The sequence below is a fragment of the Zonotrichia albicollis genome, unplaced genomic scaffold, assembly GCF_047830755.1.
Source record: "Zonotrichia albicollis isolate bZonAlb1 unplaced genomic scaffold, bZonAlb1.hap1 Scaffold_83, whole genome shotgun sequence".
NCBI lineage: Eukaryota > Metazoa > Chordata > Aves > Passeriformes > Passerellidae > Zonotrichia > Zonotrichia albicollis.
In genome coordinates this window covers 4,672,002-4,694,382 of record NW_027428460.1, presented here as the reverse complement: position 1 = coordinate 4,694,382, position 22,381 = coordinate 4,672,002, and the positions used below count along the sequence as shown (strand labels likewise).

The 22,381-nt window shown below is 51.3% G+C and overlaps 1 protein-coding gene across 1 annotated transcript; it reads right to left on the bottom strand.

Moving 5' to 3' along the window:
• Nucleotides 1-5,535: 5,535 nt before the first annotated feature.
• On the bottom strand, nucleotides 5,536-21,930 carry LOC141728049 (uncharacterized). Its single transcript, XM_074534349.1, has 2 exons — nucleotides 21,231-21,930; nucleotides 5,536-6,182 (listed from the first exon to the last, which is right to left on the bottom strand). Exons 1-2 carry the CDS (start codon nucleotides 21,928-21,930, stop codon nucleotides 5,536-5,538), a joined length of 1,347 nt encoding a protein of 448 aa, XP_074390450.1.
• Between the last annotated feature and the right edge of the window lie 451 nt (nucleotides 21,931-22,381).

Here is a 22,381-nt window from a genome sequence, read left to right as displayed (position 1 = left end):
AAATCCCAATTGTGGCCGTTGGCACGTGGCTGAGAAGGACAGTTCTTTTCCATGGGAAGGAAAGCACAGAGCCTCAAGGTTTGGAAGGCAGGTGAGAGCCTCACTAGGCCAAGGTCAGCTAGACATGTCAGTAATAGCAGATTTTGGATTTAGGGAATTTTGGAGGTGGAAACGCAATCTCGGCCATGGGCACCTGGAGAAGCAGGACAGTTCTTTCCCATGAGAAGGAGAGCATGGAGGCTCCCCCAGTGTTTTGGGGACAGATGAGAGGTGACCCTTGTGAAACTGCTGCCAGCCAGACTTGTCCTGGCAATATTCCGATGGGAAGAATTCCTGGATATGAGGAACTTTGGGGGTGAAATCCCAATTCTGGCCATGGGTGCCTGGAGTAGAAGGACAGTTCTTTTCCATTGGGAAGGAAAGCACAGAGCCCCAGTGCTTCGGCAGCACATGAGAAGTGAACCTCAACGTGCAAAGGTCACCTGGACCAGTCAGGCAGCCATGGGAAGCCAAACCAGTCAGACCTGTTCTGTGTTCCCTTGGTTTTATGGGGCTCCATAGTGTCACACTGGTGCGTTGGATCCATGGGGTGCCACAGTGTCACAGTCCCCCAGGTGTCAGATGGCCCTACAGTGTCACAATGGTCCCAAGGATTCCATGAGCCCTTGCAGTGTCACAATGGTCTCTGTGGCTCCCCAGGCCCCACAATGTCACGGGACTCCTCTGTTCCATGAGGTCTGCAATGTCACAATGGTCCTTTGGACCCTGGGGCTTTGCTGTGTCACAATGGTCTCCTTTGGCTCCACAGTGCCACAATAGACCATTGATGACAGGAGGCCCCTCTGTGTCGCCCTGGAGCTTTGGTTCCATGCAGCCCTGCAGCGTCACAATGGCCTCCTTTGGTTGCCCAGTGTCACAATGGACCACTGATGACATGAGGCCCTGCAGTGTCACAATGGACCTTTGGTTCCATGCAGCCCTGCAGTGTCACAAACACCTCTTGGTGTCATGAGGCCCCACAATACCACAGTGGTCCTCCCAGGGTCACAATGATCTCACTGGTTCCTTGAGGCCTCACAGTATCACAACGCTTGACTTATTCCATGGGGCCTTATCGTGTCACAATGGTCTCCATGAGTGCCCTGAGTGTCACAATGGTCTCTGTGATTCCATGGTGACCCTCAGTGTCACAGTGGCCCCTTGGTTCCATGAGGCTGTAAAGTGTCTTAATTGTCTTTGCATGGTTCCACGAGGCCTTGCAATGTCACAATGAACCTTTGGTTCCATGGAGTCCCACAGTGTCACAATGGCCGCTTGGTTCCATGACACCACAAAGTGTCACAATGATCTCCACAGTTCCATGAGGCCCCATGGTGTCACAATGGACTCTTGATTTGATGGGGCCTCTCAGTGTCACAATGATCCCTACATTCCATGGAGCCACACAGCGTCAGTGCAGTCCCCTTGGTTCCATGAGGCCCAGCAATGTCAAAGTGCTCTCCATGATTCCATGAGGCCCCACAGTGTCACAATGGTCCCTTGGTCTCACAGGGCCCCACAGAGTCACAATGCTCTCTTGCTTCCATGGGCCCTGTGCTGCTGCATTCCCCCCTGCCCTCCTCAGGCCGCCCTGCCAGCTGAGAAATGCTCCTTGGGCCTCAGCCTTGGCCAACAGCCCCTGGGCTCAGCTCCTCTGCAGCTCATCATAAACACTGTCTGCTCCAGGCACTGCTGCTGCCCAACCAGCTCCTGGTTCCTTTAGCAGCAGCCCTGGGAACTGTTTTTGTTCTCTCAGTGGCACAACATCCCTGTTCTCACACTGCCAAAGAAAGCTGTTGGTGCCAATTGTGGCCAGGATGAACCATTGCTGGGACTGAAGCCCCTCTCTTGGGGCCCTGCAAACAGCGCTCCAAAAGGAGCCCTTGGAGCTCTCCTGGGCCAGCGACTCCCTCTGAGTGGGGCCTCTCCCAGCCGGGAACTCTCCCGTTTGCTGCACTCGGGGATCCCGAACAACCACAGAGCCTGGGCCAATCCCCTCGCTCCTCCAGGCTCAATCCTTGGCCCACTGGGGAGATGCCAAAGGATCCACAGTGAGCATTTCCTGCCCTCAGGGAAATTTCTTACAGGAGCCTTGCACTGACTCTTTGTGTCTGTGTGCACACAGGATTGCCTGCGCTGGGGAAATGTGGCAGAAATGCTGCTCTCTGAGGGGTTGGAGTGTCTTGGATAGCTGAGTCAGTCAGGCCTGTAAGTGAGGTCACATCATGACAAATGAGTTCAATTAAATGGTATTAAGAGGTTTTTTTTTTTGCAAAGTTTACTATGTTATAAGCTAAGTTGAATATTTTTTAATGTTATTCCACTATTAAATCCTTAAGTCATTGGTTGTAAGTGAGGTTAAATACTGTTAAGCTCTGTTCTTTTCCTAAATTGTGAAGTTGAAGGTATCAGTTGAGGTTAAGGTATCAGTGAAGTCCTGTCAAGTTTGCCCCCTGTCAAGCTTTTATTTCTTTATTCATTTTATCCTTGCCCTCACTGTCCTTGTGTCACACACACACACACACACACACACACACACAGACACACTGGGACAGTTCTCATCTCATTTCTGGTTTGATTGCCTGGATTCTGTTTGGTTTTGTTGCTGCTTTCTTTCCCTGGTGTGCCTGAAGTGTCCAGTCAGGAGCAGAGTGACTCTTGCCAAGGAACTTTGTGCTGCTGTCCCTTAATATTAAATCTGGTTTTTGCTGCTCCCTTGCTGGGGATTTTTTCAGCGCTCTCAAGCCCTTGTTTGTAACAGGGTGAAGGAGCCCTGGCCCAGGCTCTGGGGGACACGGGGACGCTGCCAGGGGCTCCCTGTCCCCCTGTGCCACCCCCGGCCCCCCGTCCCCATGTCAGGCTCTGGGGTCGATCTCGTGGAACATCCTCTGGGGGAGGCTGCGGGGCCGGGGGGACCCGGGGGGACAAGGGGGGATCCTGCTGTGCACGAGCAGGGTTGGACTGCTCTGGGGGGAGCTGTGAGGGGGGCTGGGGCAGAGTGACCTCCCCAGTGACCTCACACAACCCCTGTGATGTCACAGAACCCCCGTGATGTCACCCTGCCCCTGTGATGCCATACAGCCACTGTGATGTCACAGTACCCCTGTGATGTCACAAAGCCCCTGTGATGTCATAGCCCCTATGATGTCACACAGCTCTCTTGCAATATCACACAGCCACCAGTGATGTCACAGCCCACTCTGGGTTGTCACACAGCCCCTATGATCTCACACAGCTAACTATGAGATGCCACCCTATGATGTGCTACATCTGCTTTGTGATATCACAGAAGTCTCTGTAATGTCACAACCCACTCTCTGATGTCACAGAGCCACCCTCGATGATGGCAGAGTCTGCTCTATTGCCTCACACTATGATGTCACAGACAGTTTTGTGATGTCACAAACCCCTCAGTGATGCCACGAGACCTTTTCTGTGATGTCATACTGGCACTCTTCAATGTCACAGCACATACTTTGAACCTCACAGCCAGCTCGATGATGTCATCCAGCCATGCCATGGTGCCGCAGCCTTCTCTGTGATGTCACAGAATACCTTCTATGATGCTGTAGCTGCTCAGTGACTTCCACAACAAACTCTCTGATGTCATAGACCAAACTGTTGACTTCAAAATTGCTTCCTAGAGCACTATATTCTAATAATTGATAAAGCTCCTGAACTGTAGAGTAAATAACTCGGGTTAAAATCTTTCTGTCCGATCATGATCAGAATCAATCAGAGCTGTATTTATATAAATATATCTGGTATTCCATCATTAATCCTGTGGGACCAATTGGGTTAAAGTTCAATTCCACCTGTCCAATCTTTTACAAATAAATCTTTGACAAATTCTTGGGCTGGGATTGTATCCAGCTGTTCCCAGTCTCCTCTCTTAGAAGAAATTTAAGCAGTCTAGGAGCCCTGCAAGAGTTTGAGGATCCATGGTGGCAGTTGGGTGTACTTTCTGCACCTCAGGTCTCAGCAGGAGTTTCTCCAAAGAAGAAATAAAGTTTTTGCCTGAAGCGCCCACTGTGCCCATGACAGGAACCCCTGTGAGTGTCTGAGACATCCCAGCTCTTTGGCAGCCTGGGGACACCTGGGATGTCACTGTGGAGCCCCCGTGAGTGCCTTTGCAGCCCAAGGTCCCCTGGGATGTCACCATGGAATGGCTGTGACTGCCCCTGACCTCAGGGCTCTTTACCACACCCAGAAAGACCTGGAAGGTGTCCATGGAGCCCCTGTCTGTGCCTGTGACATTCCAGCTCTGGAAGAGCCTGGAGACTCTTGGAAAATCCTCATGGAACCTCTCTGAGGGCCTGTGACAAATTTGATCCTAAGCAGGCAACCACCACCAGGACCCTGTTGCTATGGTCAGTTTCCATGGCAACCATCACCACCCCCCTGTTGCTATGGTCAGTTTCCATGGCAACCATCACTACCCCTGTTGCTATGGTCAGTCCTTTGGCAGCTCCATGGAGACTCCATGCCAGGGGTGGTTGCCATGGACACCAGCTCAGGCCTGCAGCCACAGCCCGTTGCCATGGCAACCATTGGCAGCCCCATCCCCAGGCTCATGGGATCCCAGAACCACAAAATTGGCTGAGCTGGGAGGGACCCATCAGGATCCTCCAGTCCAACTGCTGGCCCTGCACAGGACACCCCAACAATGCCAGCCTGGGCCTGGCAGCGCTGTCCAAATGCTGCTGGAGCCCAGAGAGCCCTGGAGCTGGGACCCTTCCCTGGGGAGCCTGGGCAGGGCCCCAGCAGCTTCTGGCCAAAAACCTTTTCCTGACATCCAACCTGAGCCTGCCTCGACTCAGCTGCAGCCGTTCCCTCCACTCCTGTCCCTGGGCACCAGAGGGAAGAGGTGCCCACAGCGCCAGCCAGGGACCCGCTCCCAAGGCTGTTGCCATGGCCACCAGGGCTGGCACCAGCTGGGATGCTCGGTTTCCACGGGCCGGGCTTCAGGAATGGGGTACCCCAATTTCTGCTCCCACTAAAACCGCGCTGCCCTCCCAACTCGTGTGGAAAGCACAAAAGGCAAAGATCCTGGGCTGGGATAAAAAACATTTATTGGGAACAGCAAAGAGATAAGGAACAAACAGGAACAAAAACAATATTGATAACAGAAGGGATAAGTAAAACTATTTGCAGAGAAAACTAAAACATCAACAATTGGCTCTTCATGGCAATGTATTTCCTCCTGTCTGCAAAGGACACCCTTCTCCCTGGGGTGAGAAAGAGTCCTTTTCCTGCCCCAGGCAATGTTCTGAGGTAGGAGTGAATGTAATGACAGGGCCATGGCCAGACCCTCATGTTCTTCCATCCTACATCATGTCATTGGCAGGGGCAGGAAAAGGGACAGGTGTCTTCCTAGCATGGATCATGGGGAACATGGATCACCAGGACTCTTTCCAATATGGGTCCCCCAATGAGGGATGAAGCTGGAGCTGGGCATGAAGCTCTTCTGCTGATGGGGCACTGATAGAATGTCCCTTACCGGTGCTTCCATTCGTGATTGGTCAAGTCAGAGCGCTGGGTGAAACTCTTCCCACACTGGAGACACTCGAAGGGCCTCTTCCCTGTGTGGATGCACTGGTGCCTGATGAGGGTGAACTTATGCTTGAATCCCTTCCCACAGTCAGGGCAGTGGAAGGGCCTCTCTTCTGTGTGAATCCGCTCATGCAGACGGAGATTTGAGCTGGTCTGAAACCTCTTCCCACAGGTGGGGCACTGGTAGGGCCTCTCCCCAGTGTGGATGCGCTGGTGGATGATGAGGTGGGACTTGCGCTTGAAGCCCTTCCCACACTCAGGGCAGCAAAAAGGCCTCTCCCCAGTGTGAATGAGCTGGTGCCTGAGGAGATCAGAGCTTGTCTGAAAGCTCTTCTGGCACTCGGGACACTCGTAGGGCCTCTCCCCAGTGTGGATGCGTTGGTGGGTCACAAGGGTGGACCTGTAGCTGAAGCCCTTCCCACACTCCCCACACTCGTAGGGCCATTCCCCAGTGTGGATCATCTGGTGGCAGATCAGGGTGCTGTGCTGCCTGAAGCTCTTCCCACACTCTGAGCACTTGTAGCGCTTCTCCCCACAATGAAGCTGCTCACGAACCACCAGCTCTGAGCTCTGGCTGAAGCTTTCTCCACCTTCCTGACTCAGGGTGGGTCTTTCCTCCTCAGCGCCCCTTGGGCTGGGTTTGGAGCCCCTCTTCCTGTGGAATCTCCGGGAATTATCCTCCCCATTGAATTCCTGTGTCATGGAGCTGCTCAAAATGGTCTCTTCCTCCAGGTTCTGCCGTGGGGATTTGCCCTCCCTGGTCTCCATCCTCAGCTCCTTCTCTGGGGGAGGAAGGACAAGGAGAGGATGGGATTTGCCTCCATGCCAGAGGGAAGGGAAAGGAGATCCCTCGAGTGCATCTCCGGTAGGATGGTGTTGGCAGCACGGTTGTCCTGCAGCTGGGGGCCGTGCTGGGCTGGGAGATGGAGCAGAAGAGAGGGGGAAAGGGGCACTGACTTCCTCCTAAACTGCCTGGGTGTCCTGGGGCATCTTCCTCTTCCTCGCAGTCTCTCCCTCCATCTGGCTAAGTTTTAGCAATGGGAAATCCTGTTTTGGGAGGAAAACAAGGAATGAGCACACTAAATTTTGCACCGGATTGAAAGCAAACTTGGGGGAGAGTCTAAGTCAGAATTCCAATTCAAAAACAAAATTAGGATCAAGGCAATGATACAGAAAAACTGCCTTAAACTCACAGAGTCAGGATATAACCTGACACCCTCTTGGTCAGGGTGGTGGCAGCAGTCCCATTAAATGGTGGCTGCAGTCCTGTTGGAGTGATGAATGTGATTCTGTCCAAGAAGTGATGCTGTAGAAAGGTTGGGTCTTCCTCCGAAGGTCCAGTGGTGGTTATGGAGATCTTGTCCTCTGGGAATCCAGTAGGCAAGCTGCTCCTGGTTGTAGCAAGGCTCAGCTTGTATCCAGGCAGGAATGCTTGGATCCTCCCCCTGGGTGGAGCATCCCACAATGGGATGATGGAATTTTATCAGTCCTGCAGAGACACTCAATGGCCCATTCACAGAAGATATCTCCCCTGGAGGGCGTTATCAGGGCTGAGTCATGGAAGAGATAAAGAACACTGCCCCACCTGTTTATAACAGTTGCTGAAGGTGGGGATTGAAAACATGCATTTGGTTACATCTTGCATGGCAACCTGAAACAGTGGGGTAATCCCTGCTCAGGGGGTGAACACCACCCCCCTTACCCAAACTAGATCAGGTGTAAAACCCCCACCCTGGGAAGGTCACACACACAGGAGATAATGTCACACTTGCCCTGCTCCAGGTGAGGTCTCTGTCCCTGTCACTCTCTTTCACAGGCTGGGGGCTTTGCCGAATATTAAAATAATTTTTCTCTTTGTCCCTGTCACCTTTGTGACAGCTACACAGAGCTTCCCCTTCCTTTTCATAATCCATATTGGGCCTAATTTCGACTTTTCTTTCATCAGAATGTGCCAGCAACTGAGCTGGAGCTGTGCAGGACCAATGGAATTTGGATTTGCCACAAAATAGCTTCTATTGTAAATTTATAAAATTTTGGGATTTGTTTGCCTTTCCATCCCAAGTGACTAGTGGGGAAAGCATATTCAAGGCATTTTATCTAGGATTAATTTTGATTTCTGACAAGAAACAACATTACTTTGTCCAGTGCCCAGGGTTGATCGAGGAGCCTCTGTGTCTCTCACCCTGGGGTGTGCTTCGGGAGGTTTTACCCCGTCCCAGACCATTCCCTAGGAGGTTTGTCCCTGTCCCTGTCACACCAGGCCATTTCTCCAGAGGGTCTCCATTTTTCTCACCCCAGGGAATGCCTGGGGGGTCTCCGTCCCTCTCACCCCTTTGCCAGGGGGTGCTCGGGGCAGTCTCTGTCCCTCTCGGCCCAGGGGATGCTCGGGGGTCTCTGTCCCCTCACCCTGGGGGATGCTCGGGGGCTCTCCATCCCTCTGGCCTCAGGCAATGCCTGTGCAGGGCTGGGGACCAGGGGCTCTGTGTCCCTCTCACCGCTGAGGGTGCTCGGGGCTGGGGGGGCTCTCCCACCTTCTCACACCTGCGGAGGTCGGGGGGGGTCTCTGTCCCTCTCAGCCCCACTGTGACCCCACCCAAACATCATCGGGGTCAGAGGGACAGACACCCCCAAACCCCCAGAAGGGCTGAACTTGTGGATGGAAATGCCCAGCTGCCTTTTCTTCTGGTGCCTCCTCCTCTCCTCAGCTGAGGATGTCAAACTCCCCAGCAGCAGGAAAATCCCCATTCCCTGTTTCCTTGTAACTGCAGCCTGGAACATCTACTCAGAGTGAAGAATTTTCTGATAGCTCTGCTGAATGACAATGGCAAGAGGTTTGTGAGAATGGGAAGAAATTCTGTTTTGATAGTAAATAAAATGTGCAAAATTATTTCCTTCTGACATATTCCTTTTCAGTCAGTTCTGGTCTGTTTTCAGAGTGCCACCTTCTCAGCTGATTGTGTTTGTGCCCTCCTTTCTCTCCTGCCTTTCTTTACCTGCTCTGTTTCTCTCTCAGTGTCTCCCTTGACCCAGGGCAGCTCCCACCAAAGACATTGCCCTGATTTAATTCCCAATCCAGGACCTACAACAACCATGGGTGAAGATATGAAGACTGGCAGTGAAATGTCACTGTAGGATCTTGCTCCACTTGGCTTTTGGCTCCTTCTTGAGAGCTTTTCCTTCCAGGGCAGGAACATCTTTTGCTGGCAGGAAACTGGAATTCCAGCCCCTGGGAGTGTGTGCCATGCATCCCAGGGGGGCATTCCCGAGGCTTCCAGGACACAGGGAATGGGGATTTTCCTGTTTCTGGTGAGTTTGACATCCTTGCCAAAGGAGAGGAGGAGGCACTAGAAGAAAAGGGCAGCTGGGCTTCATCTTTCCACTTGAATTAGGTGGGGGGGGAATCTCCCCTCCTGTCTGTAGCTGCTTCAACAGGGATGTGACAGCTGATTGTTGTGGTGTGTTGCAGTATCCTTTTTTACCTTCTCCCTTCCCCCTCGCCCCTCGCTGAGTGTGCCCTGTCAATCAGGCTAACATACCAGCAAGGCGTCGTGTGATAGGTGTCCCTAGTCCCTTGAGACCCTGCCCCTTCACCTGGTTGGTGGCTCACCTGTCCCCTCCCCTTCCCCTGTCCTGAGCTTAAAATGTTAATGAGACCATGCGGCCTCCATTCTGTTAGCAGCAGTGGCCCGGTGCAGACATCTCTGTACCCACGGAATAAACATCTGGCAACCTTCTAGCAGAATCCACTCCCTTTCTCTCCACCATCGCCAGAAACGCTCTCTCCTGAGGAAACGGAGTCCTGACAGCCTGGATTTGCCCCGCTGCACTTTCCAGCAGCCAAGGTATCTCTGGGGTAAAACACCGCAGTGCTGCCTTTGGCCCAGCAGCGAGGGTCAGAACTGGCCCAGGCACCATCTAACTGGTTATATTGGGATTCATATTCCAATATATTGGCGTCCCTGTGGGTGGGCGAAGTGACTTCGCAGCCCGAAAACGGACTCGCAGTACCTCAGAGAAGCTTCTGGCAGCCGTGCACCCAGCTGAAAGGAGCCCTGCTTCAAGACTCCCAGCTAGAGACTTTGGGAATATTCCCAGAAAAAGTTTCGTGGACCGTTCGGCACCTCTAGAAAGCCCAGCGCCCTCGCGGTGAGCAGATTTTCCAGAGGAAGAATAGGGTAGCTTCTCTTACACCCAGAGAGAAGTCCTTTTCCGGTGGAGACCTGCCTGCCTAGACCCAGCCTACAGCTTCCATTTCACGTGAGTATCTCTGCTTTCGGTAGAGCAGAAGCTCTAAAACAGACTCTGCCGCGAGTTCTGTTCCTTTTTGCCTTTGCATTTTTGGCTGCGCAGCCCCACAGATGGGAATTCATAGCGTTCTAGCTTTCCTGCCGCGTGTTTTACTGTCTTTTACAATTCGCGCCGGAGCGAGATTGCTCTCTGCCCTTCCCCCCCGGCTCAGTAGCGTGCTCAGACACGTGTTAGGAGATTCTCTTTCTCTTTCTCTTTGCGGGGGAGGGGGGGGCTCTCTTTCCACGTGGCCGGGGGACCTGCGGAGTGGGGAGTGCTCTGCACACGCGGCGGCGGAGGGGGGGGGCGTCCCGGTTTTGGCTGCCACGTGGAGTGGCTGCTCCCTCTGCTCCGCGGGGGGGCTGCATTCCACGGCGGGGGAGGCTTTGTTTCTGCCTCGGCTCGGCAGGGTGTGCCCTGCTGCTGAGGCCCGGGAATTTTAAAAGCAGTATATACAGCTGCATTGTGAAGCTTTTGTCTGCTCGTTATCGCTTTCTATCTGTGTTTTTTTTTTGTAGAAATTGGTAGCTGATTTTAGCTTTGTTTTTGGTCAGGCGGGATTAAGTACTTTGCTTTTTACATCTAACATGGGTTCCAAACTTAGCATTGTACAAAGGGGAGTGTATTATAATATTGTTAGCATTTTAATCAAGAGTAATGTGAAATTCTCTAAAGGAAAATTGAAACAGTTTATAAGATGGCTTTTTCTGCAGTTCCCAAACATTTCCCCTGAAGAAATCCACAATATTCAATTCTGGGATAAAGTTGGGAATGAATTGATAACCTTAGGACAATCTGGCAAATCACCCTCAGCTAAATATGTGTTCTGGAGTTTACAAATTCGAACAGCATTGCTCAAACAAAAGGAAATGGAGAAAAAGCGAAATGTAAAGCCATGTACCTCTGCTCTCCCTGTTTCTCCCAGCTCTAAAACCCCTAAACCTCTTTCCCCAAAACTTGGTATTTTAAAGAGAGCACACTCTTTGGGAAGTCGGCTCCCAGAGTGTGCAAGAATACCTGAGTTGTTTTGTTCACAAAGCCCTGGCCAGGCTGCGTGTCTTTCCCAATCCCCTGTATCCCCTCCTCTAAAACCCAGAGCACGTGTCAGCTTTCCGGAGAGCAGTGATGTCCAAAATGGCCCCCAGTCCCTAGGGGGTGCACAAGATGGTGGATGCCATGTGGCATCTTCCCAAACCTGGTCTTCTTCCCAAAATCCTCTTAAGCATCTCAAAATTCCTGCCCCATCCCCCTCTCCTCCTGTTCCTCGTGACACCTTCCCCCCTCTCCCCGCCTTTCCTGCAGTACCCTCAGCTCCGCCCCTCTACTCCTCCCAGGGGGCGTCTGCTGACGCGATGTAACCTGGCGTCCCCGCCCCCGGTTCCCACGGTATCCCCACCCCCTGCCAGTCCCTTGACCCCGCCCCTTGTTCCCATGGTTGCCCCGCCCCCTGCCAGCCCCTTGACCACGCCCCTTGTTCCCACGGTTTCCCCGCCCCTTGCCGGCTCCCTTTCCCCGCCCCCTCCCCGGGTTCCCACGGTAGGGACACACCCACTGCCTGTCCCCAAACCTGTAGCTGTGATCCCAATGCTTCTGATTCAAGGGATACAGAGCAGGGGACAGCAGACCCAATGCATAGTCCCATGTTGTCACTAGCTCCTGTTACGTTTCAGCCTGCAGCTCAAGCAGGAGCAGCCCCAACTGCTAATTGGAGTTCTTTTGGACGACAATTGATTAAAGAGATCTATAAATCTCATAAAGAATATGGTCCACACAGTCCATATTTCCGTGGCCTTTTAAATTCTGAATTAAGTAGGACTGTTGTGATTCTACATGATTTAAAACAACTTTTTTCATGTCTCATGACATCCACAGAATTCAAATTATGGGAATCAGCATTGAAACAACTGCTAAAAGATGCTCTCCCAGGCTTACAGGCTGATCCAAACACAGCAAAAGACAACAGTGGTAACCCTATTACCCTTGAGCACCTCTGTGATGAAGGCCAGTGGTCTTCTCCCTCAGTCCAAGCTGCTGCAATTCCTGCAGAAACACTTGAGAAAGTAAAAGAAGCAGCTGAAAAAGCATTCTTTTCCCTCCAACCTGAGGGGCCTTTTGAGCCCTATAGTAAAATCAAACAACTACCATCAGAACCTTTTTTGAAATTTGTATAAAGGCTAACTAGAGCCATTGAAATACAGGTTAAAAAGGAAAATGCAAGGGAAGCAATTTTAGAAGAAATAGCGTTTACAAATGCAAATGAACAGTGTCGAGCGGCAATCCTGAGCCTTCCTATGGAACCTTCCCCTACATTAAAATATATGCTTCTAGTCTGTAACAGGAAAGTGCCTCTGATGACTGTGGCTGAAGACAGCAGACCAAGGCTGCTGTCAAGACCACTCCAGCGTGTCGCTGTTGCCAGCCCTTCATCCTTTCCCTCAGCACAGCAGCACCCTGGGCAGCAGCAGAGACCAGCAATGGTTGAGCCCACTAAACCATGCCTGCTTTGTAATAAGCTAGGACACTGGAGTAACCAGTGCCCCCTGAAAAGGGAATTTGATGAATTTAGAAATGGCAGGGGAGGAGAACTACAAGCCCTCCCTGGGGGTCAACAACAAAAATGTCGGTTTTCAGCTGTTTGGAGGGCCTGGAAAGGCCCGGAGTGGCCTTGGGGCAGCCCGCGTATCAAAAGACGAGAAGAGGCTTCAGTTCTTCTTTCGATTTTTATGTTTATTAATTGTTTATCTAAAAGATTTTCTTTCAGCCCGACAGATATCTGCTCAGCAGTCAGCCATGAGCACACTGTGCTGCCCTCCAGGCAGCCACCTATCTTTATACCCATTGTTACGTGTACAATATTTATCATTTTTCCCCAACACCATTTATTCTTATTGCCCGGTGCACTTTTAGTAATAACCAATCCAAAAGTGCTACCATCACCAAAGAAGATGGAGGAGAAGAAGAAGAAGAAGAAGGACAGGACACGCCCCAATTCCTCCATCTTACTTCTCTAAATCCCCCTGTACATAAATCCTAAACCCTGTGTCTCACCCTCTAATTAACTAATCCCTTCACCATTCACCCCGGTGAAGTCCTCCTATCCTCATACAGGTGTCGTCTCCTGTGTAGGGTCAAAGTCCAGCCACCAGACACTTCTGGCAACATTCCAGGACTCCCGAGCCCCCCAAGGGTGGTCTCGGTGGCCCGGCACCTCAGGACTGAGATCCTGAGATCTGACACAAAAAAACGAAGAATAAAGCGCCAGCCTGCCCGGCGTGCAGACATAAAAGGAGCAGGCCAAGAGAATAAGGGTAGCAAAACAAATCAAGCGCGCGATAACATTAACATTTGTGTAAGTGAAGCAGGTGCTTCAAAGACCAAGTCTGCTAGTCCACTGTTGAAAGTGAAACAAAATAACCTTTGTTATGATTTAAGTGATTCTGTATTAACCGCATCTTCTGTCAATGAGCCTTACAGGTTGCAGCTGACAGAGTCACTCCACCTGAAGGACACTGACTGGCATATTGTCTCTGTAAATCCTGAACAGAAGGGTACTTGGAACCAAATTCGTTGTAAGTACATCATCACTGGGGACAAAAACACACCACAAGAGATCGAAATTGCTCCGGGAATGACAACATCAGATCCCAAGCAATTTGTTCTCAGCCTGCACTGTTTCCACCCACCCCTGTTTCTTCCCAATGGACAAATTGTTGCTCAAGCTATCCCTGTGCCATCTTTACCTGAAAATGTCGATAAACAGGGGCCCACAGTCGCCCGGGTCCAAGTTATTGGGACAGATAAACCCAAATTGTGGTGCAATGTCAGTGGGGGTGGGGAGTCTAAACGCATTGAGATGCTTGTAGACACAGGTGCAGACTGCACAGTGATTCCAGTACAAGACTGGCCAGCACACTGGCCTTCACAAAATGTTGCTAGTCATCTTCGAGGTGTAGGAGGTCTGCAATTGGCAAAACAATCCAAAAGCATTATTCAATTCGAGGGTCCAAACGGACAATTGGCAAATATCCGTCCATTTGTGTTAGATTATTCAGAACCTTTGTTAGGGAGAGATTTAATGGCCCAGTGGGGTGTCACAATTAATATTCCAGACTCTCCACAGCATTTTTGTGCAGCAGTCATTAAACAACAGTGCCCCACCCAAAAACTTAAGTGGAAAACAGATGAACCAGTTGATGTGAAACAGTGGCCACTCAGTAAACAAAAAATAAAAGTGCTTGAGGAACTAGTACAAGAGCAACTAAGAAAGGGCCACATTGTGGAGACCATGTCCCCATGGAACTCTCCAGTGTTTGTCATCCAAAAGGCTGACAAAAAGAGGTGGCGACTCTTCTGTGACCTCCGACAAATTAATAATGTAATTGAAGATATGGGTTCTCCCCAACCTGGTATGCCATCCCCAACAATGCTTCCCCAAGATTGGAAATTAGCTGTTATTGATATTAAAGATTGTTTTTTCCAAATCCCATTGCACCCTGATGATGCACTGTGTTTGGCATTCTCTGTCCCTTCTATCAATTCAGAAGCTCCTATGAAAAGGTACCATTGGACCGTTCTTCCTCAGGGATTAAAGGTATCTCCAGCTATCTGCCAGTGGTATGTCTCTTCCCTGCTTTCCCCAGTTCGTGCAGCCGCAGAGAAAGCCATCATCTATCATTATATGGATGATATCCTTGTGTGTGCCCCCAGTGATGATTTACTAACACATGCGCTTGACCTAACGATCGATGCATTGATTGTTGCAGGGTTTGAGCTCCAGGAAAAGAAAATTCAAAAGATGCCACCTTGGAAGTATTTGGGCTTAGAAATTGGAAATAGGACCATTGTTCCTCAAAAACTAGAAATCAATCCAAGGATCAAGACCCTTGCGGATGTCCACAAGTTGTGTGGGTCTTTGAATTGGGTAAGACCATGGCTTGGTCTGACTAATGAAGACCTTGCCCCTCTTTTCAATTTATTGAAAGGGGGAGAGGACCCAGGTGCTCCTAGGTCTATTACCCCAGAGGCACGGAAAGCTCTAGAAAAGGTGCAGATTGCAATGTCCACAAGACAGGCCCACCGATGCCGGCCTGACCTGCCATTCAAATTTATCATCCTAGGTAAGTTGCCACACCTCCATGGAATTATTTTCCAGTGGGAGGAAAAACAAACACCTAAGGCAAAGGACACACCAAAAAAGGACTGGGACCAGAGGGACTCTCTCTTGATCATAGAATGGGTTTTCCTCAGTCACAAAAGGTCCAAGAGACTGACAAAGCCTCAGGAACTGGTAGCAGAACTGATCCGGAAAGCAGGGACCCCGATCAGGGAGTTAGCAGGATGTGATTTTAAGTGCATTCACATTCCAATTGAGTTAAAATCAGGTCAAAATACTATGAAAATACTGGAACAATTGTTTCAAGAAAATGAAGTGTTGCAGTTTGCTCTGGATTCCTACTCAGGACAATTTTCGGTAGCACGGCCCGCTTGCAAATTGTTTGAACAAGATGTTCAATTTACTTTAAAATTAAGAACTGCTCTAAGTAGGAGACCTTTAAGAAGGGCTCTAACTGTCTTTACAGATGCGTCCGGGAGGTCACACAAGTCTGTTATGACTTGGAAAAATCCTCAAACCCAGCAGTGGGAGACGGACATTGCTGAGGTGGAAGGTTCACCTCAGGTTGCTGAATTGGCTGCGGTTGTTAGGGCTTTTGAAAGGTTCTCAGAACCATTTAATCTGATTACAGACTCTGCATACGTGGCAGGAGTAGTATCCAGAGCAGATCAAGCAATACTGCAAGATGTATCTAACATCGCACTTTTTGAATTCCTTTCCAAACTGGTAAAGTTAGTCACTCACCGAGAGCAACCCTTTTATGTGATGCATGTCAGGTCAGACACTGACTTGCCAGGGTTTATCGCTGAAGGCAACAGAAGGGCAGGTGCTCTTGCTGCACCTGCAGTGATGGCCACTCTCCCAAATGTTTTTGAACAGGCAAAAATCAGCCACCAGCTTTTCCACCAAAATGCACCTGGCCTGGTTCGCCAGTTTAACATCACTCGAGAACAGGCCAAAGCGATTGTGGCCACGTGCCCAAATTGCCAACAACATGCACTCCCTACAGTGAGTACGGGAGCAAACCCAAGGGGACTGAACAGTTGTGAACTGTGGCAAACAGATGTGACACACATTCAGGCTTTTGGACGGCAGAAATATGTTCATGTTAGTGTAGATACCTTTTCTGGAGCGGTCTATGCTTCTGCCCACACAGGAGAATCATCTATTGATGCTATTAAGCACCTCTTACAGGCTTTTTCTTTCATGGGCATCCCCAAGGAGCTGAAAACTGATAATGGGCCAGCTTATAAATCCAAGGAATTTGGGAGCTTCCTGCAGCAACGGGGAGTAGAGCATAAAACTGGCATCCCCTACTCCCCTACAGGTCAAGCCATTGTAGAAAGAACTCACCGTGATGTTAAAAGAGTCCTGGACCAGCAACAACAGGTTCTGAAGGTAGAACCTCCCCACATCCGGTTTTCCAGGGCACTATTCACAATCAATTTTCTGAATTGTTCTTTTGACAGCCTGAACCCACCCATCCTACGCCACTTTGGGGGGAGCAGTCACAGGTTGATAAAAGAAAAACCTCCGGTTTTAGTAAAGGACCCTGAGACTTGGAAAATGGTGGGACGTTACAAATTGGTTACTTGGGGACGTGGATACGCCTGTGTGTCCACCCCCTCTGGTTTAAGGTGGGTTCCTTCCAAATGGGTAAAGCCCTATGTTCCCAAAGTCTCAGAGAAATCTGCAGAAGCACCCCAGGTGGCTCACGCTGCCTGGAGAAGAAAATGCCGCAAGCGTTCTCTGGAGGAAATTCCATTCAAGCCTCCTATCTGGAATAGTTTGTAATATATGTCTGTCTCAAGTTCCTTGTACCAGTTTAGATCCCACTGTTCGTGTGTAGCCTCGAGACGCCATGAGACCGAGCCTGCTTCTCGTCCTACTCGTGATCATCCCACCTGCGATCTCCTACATAGTACCGCAGCCCAAACCACATATGGACTACCTTGGCAAAGGTTCTCGGACATCAACAGAGAAACTGACAACGGGCTGAATGGACTGTTCAAAGGCTGGGGACTCTCGGGCTGGTTGGGATCTGTCCTGAAAACTGTGTTTTCAGTGCTGTTTATTTTAGTTATAGTTAATGTAGTTTTTAGCATTGTTTTTGGACTAATCAAATGCATGGTTCTCAAGTTAATTTCAAGCTCATCCCCCCCTCCTGAGGTTTACCATTTGGAAGCCCTCAGTGCTCTAATGGATGACCTGGAAGCCTCAGTGGAAAACACTGACCCTCCTGTAGAGGAAGAACCGATTTACCAGCTATGGTTTGGCAATCATTCTGCACCATAAACACAGTCCTCTTCTTTTTAAACAAAACTAGGGGGAGATGTTGCGGTGTGTTGCAATGTCCTGTTTTAAACTTCCGGGTCCCTTCCCACGTGTGCCTATACCTCTCTCCCTTCCCCCTCACCCCCTTGCTGAGTGAGTCCTGTCAATCAGGCTTAAGATTCCAGCAAGACGTCGTGTGGTTGGTCAAATTCAAAACATGCTCCTCAGGCCTGGGGGACATTGGACCGTATAGGTGTCCCTAGTCCCTTGAGACCCTGCCCCTTTCACCTGGTTGGCAGCTCACCTGTCCCCTCCCCTTCCCCTGTCCCCGAGCTTAAAAGGTTAATCAGACCATGCAGCTGGCATTCTGTTGGAGCAGTTGCCCCGGTTCAGACCTCTGAAACCATGGAATAAACATCTGGAAACCCTCCAGCGGAATCCTCTCCTTTTTCTCTTCACCATCGCCAGAAGCTCTCTCTCCTGGGGTAAAAAGAGTTCCTGACAAGCTTGGACTTGTTCAGTGCCCTGCTGCAATCTCCAGCAGCCAAGGTATCTCTGGGGTGATCTACACCACAGTGCCGCCTTTGGCCCAGCAGCGAAGGTCAGACTGGCCCAGGCACCATCTAACTGGTAATATTGGGATTCATATTCCAATATCTTTCTAAGGGACAGGACTGAGAAAATGTCCCCAGATTCCAGGTAGAGCAGAACACTGGTGGCAGTGATGGCAGGTGGGGACAAGCGAGGGAAAGGTGTCTCTGATGCTGAGCAAACCTGTGCCTCTATCCCTGCAGGCTGTCGGCATCCCCCGGCTGCCCCACCTGGCTGGACTCTTCCTTTGCTGACAGCTCTGCCCCCTGCCTGCCTCTGCCTGCCCACACAGAGCCTTGGGCTGCTCCAGGCTCCTGCTGGGGACGTGCTGCACCACAGCCCTCCCCTGCCAGGGAAATTCCTTTCTCCTGATGTTTTGTCTGGACCTTTGTAACTGCACTTGGTGCTATTATGTCTTCTTCAGGCTCATTCCTACTATGAAGAAAAGTTCCAGCCACTCTAAAACCACCCTTCCATCCCTCCATGGCTACTCCTGTTCTCTCCCCGTCTCCACACCACTGACCTCAGAGCCATCAGCCTGTACTTGCTGGTTATGTGATGAGGCCTCCAAACCCCATCTTGGGAGACTTTTGTGTCTTCTCCAAGGTCTGTGAAAATGGAAAAATAGTGGTCAAAGGAATTTTCTCACAAATGTTGCCTTGACAGAACAAGGGTCAATATCTCTAAACTAAACAAGGGTGGATTTACATTTGTTAGAAGGAGGAAATATTTTACAGCTAGGAGAGTGGCACAAAATGGCAACTGTTTTTCCAGAGAAGTGGATTCCCCATCACAGGAATTGTCCAAGATCAGGACAATTTGTGCAGCATCACCCAGTGAAACCGTCTCATCCCCAGGGACAGAATTCCTGTAGTGTGGGTTCTCTGATGTGCTGGGTGCCCTCACAACGCTTCTGGCCAGAATGTTGCTGAGGGCAGCCAGGGTGCTGCAGGGACAGTAACCTCACAGCCATCACCATGGCAGCCCTGTCCCCTGGGCCTGGCTCTCCCCTTTCCTCTGCCCCTGCCTTGGCTCTGCTGCCATGAAGAGTTTTGTCATTAATATCTTGTCCCCAAGGTGCTGGGGCCAACAGCTTCCCAGTCAGGCTCCTGGAGCAGAAGTGGCTTTCCAGAGCCCAGCCAGGAATGAGCCCTGAGGCAGCAGCTCTGCAGTGGTGGCCACCAGGCCGGGCTGCCAAGGGAGGCTTCTGGCCATGGCCTGCAAGCAGCTGCTGCTGCCAAGGTGCCTTTGGTGCCTCAGGCTCTCCCTGGCCCAGCTCCCAGCATGGCACTCTGCCCTTGTGCCCGAGGCCTTCCCTGTGCTGGGGCTGGCCTGGGGCTTTTCCTGCAGCAGGACCTGCCCTGCGGATGGCACAGGAAAGGCAGTTCCTGCTGGAGCAGGAGGCTCTGCCTGCAATGGGCTCCAACAACACCAGCGAGGCCTTGTTGACTTCAAAATTGCTGCCTAGAGCACTATATTCTAATAATAGTTATAGCTCCTGAACTGTGGAGTAAATAACTGTGCTAGTGATCTTTCCATCTGATCATGATCAGAATAACCAGAGACATATTTATATAAATTTATCTGGTATTCTGTCATTAATCCTGAGAGACAAATTTTTGTGTTAAAGTTGAATTCCACCAGTTCAATCTTTTACAACTTTGATAATTTTCTGGGGCTGGCATTGGATCCAGCCACTCCCAGTCTCCTGACTTAGAAGGAATTTTAGAAGTTGAGGGGCCCTGCAGGGGTTTCAGAATCCATGGTGGCTGTTCAGTGTCATTTCTCCACCTCTTGTCTCAGCAGGAGTTTCTCCAAAGAAGAAATAAAGTTTTTGCCTGAAGCGCCCACTGTGCCCATGACAGGAACCCCTGTGAGTGTCTGGGACATCCCAGCTCTTTGGCAGCCTGGGGACCCCTGGGGTGTCACTGTGGAGCCCCCGTGAGTGCCTGTGACAGATCAGTGCCTTTGCAGCCCAAGGTGCCCTGGGATGTCACCATGGAATGGCTGTGAATGCCTCTGACCACAGGGCTCTTTACCATCCCCAGAAAGTCCTGGGAGGTGTCCATGGAGCCCCTGTCTGTGCCTGTGACATTCCAGCTCTGGAGCAGCCTGGAAACTCTTGGAAAGTCCCTATGGAACCCCTCTGAGGCCCTGTGACAAATCTGATCCTTAGGAGGCAACCATCACCAGGACCCTGTTGCTATAGTCAGTTTCCATGGCAACCATCACCAGCTCCCTGTTGCTATGGTCAGTCCCTTGGCAGCTCCATGGAGACCCCATGCCAGGGGTGGTTGCAATGGACACCAGCTCAGGCCTGCAGCCAGAGCCCGTTGCCATGGCAATCATTTGCAACCCCATCCCCAGGCTCATGGGATCCCAGAACCACAGAATTGGCTGAGCTGGGAGGGACCCATCAGGATCCTCCAGTCCAACTGCTGGCCCTGCACAGGACACCCCAACAATGCCAGCCTGGGCCTGGCAGCGCTGTCCAAACGCTGCTGCAGCTCACAGAGCCCTGGAGCTTGGGCCCTTCCCTGGGGAGCCTGGGCAGGGCCCCAGCAGCCTCTGGGCAAAAACCTTTTCCTGACATCCAACCTGAGCCTGCCTCGACTCAGCTGCAGCCGTTCCCTCCACTCCTGTCCCTGGGCACCAGAGGGAAGAGGTTCCCACAGCCCCAGCCAGGGACCCGCTCCCAAGGCTCTTGCCATGGCCACAAGGGCTGGGACCAGCTGGGATGCTCGGTTTCCACGGGCTGAGGTCCCGGAATGGGGTTCCCCAATTTTCTGCTCTCACTAAAACTGCGCTGCCCTTGCTGCCCTCCCACCTCCCATGGAAAGCACAAAAGGCAAAGATCCTGGGCTGGGATAAAAAACATTTATTGGGAACAGCAACGAGATAAGGAACAAACAGGAACAAAAACAATATTGATAACAGAAGGGATAAGTAAAACTATTTGCAGAGAAAACTAAAACATCAACAATTGGCTCTTCATGGCAATGTATTTCCTCCTGTCTGCAAAGGACACCCTTCTCCCTGGGGTGAGAAAGAGTGCCCCCGGGCACTCTTCCTGCCCCGGGCAATGTTCCGAGGTAGGAGTGAATGTAATGACAGGGCCATGGCCAGACCCTCATGTTTTTCCATCCCACATCATGTCATTGGCAGGGGCAGGAAAAGGGACATGTGTCCTCCTTGCATGGATCATGGGGAACATGGATCACCAGGACTCTTTTCAATATGGGTCCTCCAATGAGGGATGAAGCTGAAGCTGGGCATGAAGCTCTTCTGCTTTTGCGGCACTGATAGAACGTCCCTTACCGGTGCTTCCATTCGTGATTGGTCAAGTCAGAGCGCTGGGTGAAACTCTTCCCACACTGGAGACACTCGAAGGGCCTCTCCCCTGTGTGGATGTGCTGGTGCCTGATGAGGGTGAACTTATGCTTGAATCCCTTCCCACAGTCAGGGCAGCGGAAGGGCCTCCTCTCTGTATGAATCAGCTCATGCAGACGGAGATTTGACCTGGTCTGAAACCTCTTCCCACAAGTGGGGCACTCGTAGGGCCTCTCCCCAGTGTGGATGCGTTGGTGGATGATGAGGTGGGACTTGCGCTTGAAGCCCTTCCCACAGTCAGGACAGCAGAAAGGCCTCTCCCCAGTGTGAATGAGCTGGTGCCTGAGGAGATCAGAGCTTGTCTGAAAGCTCTTCTGGCACTCGGGACACTCGTAGGGCCTCTCCCCGGTATGGATGCGTTGGTGGGTCACAAGGGTGGACCTGTAACTGAAGCCCTTCCCACATTCCCCACACTCGTAGGCCCATTCCCTGGTATGGATCATCTGGTTGCAGATCAGGGTGCTGCTCTGCCTGAAGCTCTTCCCACACTCCAAGCACTTGTGGGGCTTCTCCCTATCATGAAGCTGCTCACGAACCACCAGCTCTGTGCTCCAGCTGAAGCTCTGTCCACCTTCCTGACTCAGGGTGGGTCTTTCCTCCTCAGCACACCCTGGCCTGGGTTTGGAGCCCCTCTTCCTGTGGAATCTCCGGGGATTATCCTCCCCATTGAATTCCTGTGTCATGGAGCTGCTCAAAACAGCCTCTTCCTCCAGGTTCTGCCATGGGGATTTCTCCTCCCTGGTCTCCATCCTCAGCTCCTTCTCTGGGGGAGGAAGGACAAGGAGAGGATGGGATTCGCCCCCATGCCAGAGGGAAAGGGAAGGAGATCCCACCAGTGCATCCCCAGAAGGATGGCATTGGCAGAAGGGTTGTTCTGCAGCTGGGGGCCATGCTTGGCTGGGAGATGGAGCAGGAGAGAGGGAGAAAGGGGCACTGACTTCCTTCTCACCTGCCTGGGTTTCCTGGGGCATCTTCCTCTTCCTCGCAGTCTCTCCCTCCATCTGGCTAAGTTTTAGCAATGGGAAATTCTGTTTTGGGAGGAAAACAAGCAATGAGCACACTAAATTTTGTACCGGATTGAAGGCAAACCTGGGGGAGAGTCTAAGCCAGAATTCCAATTCAAAAACAAAATTG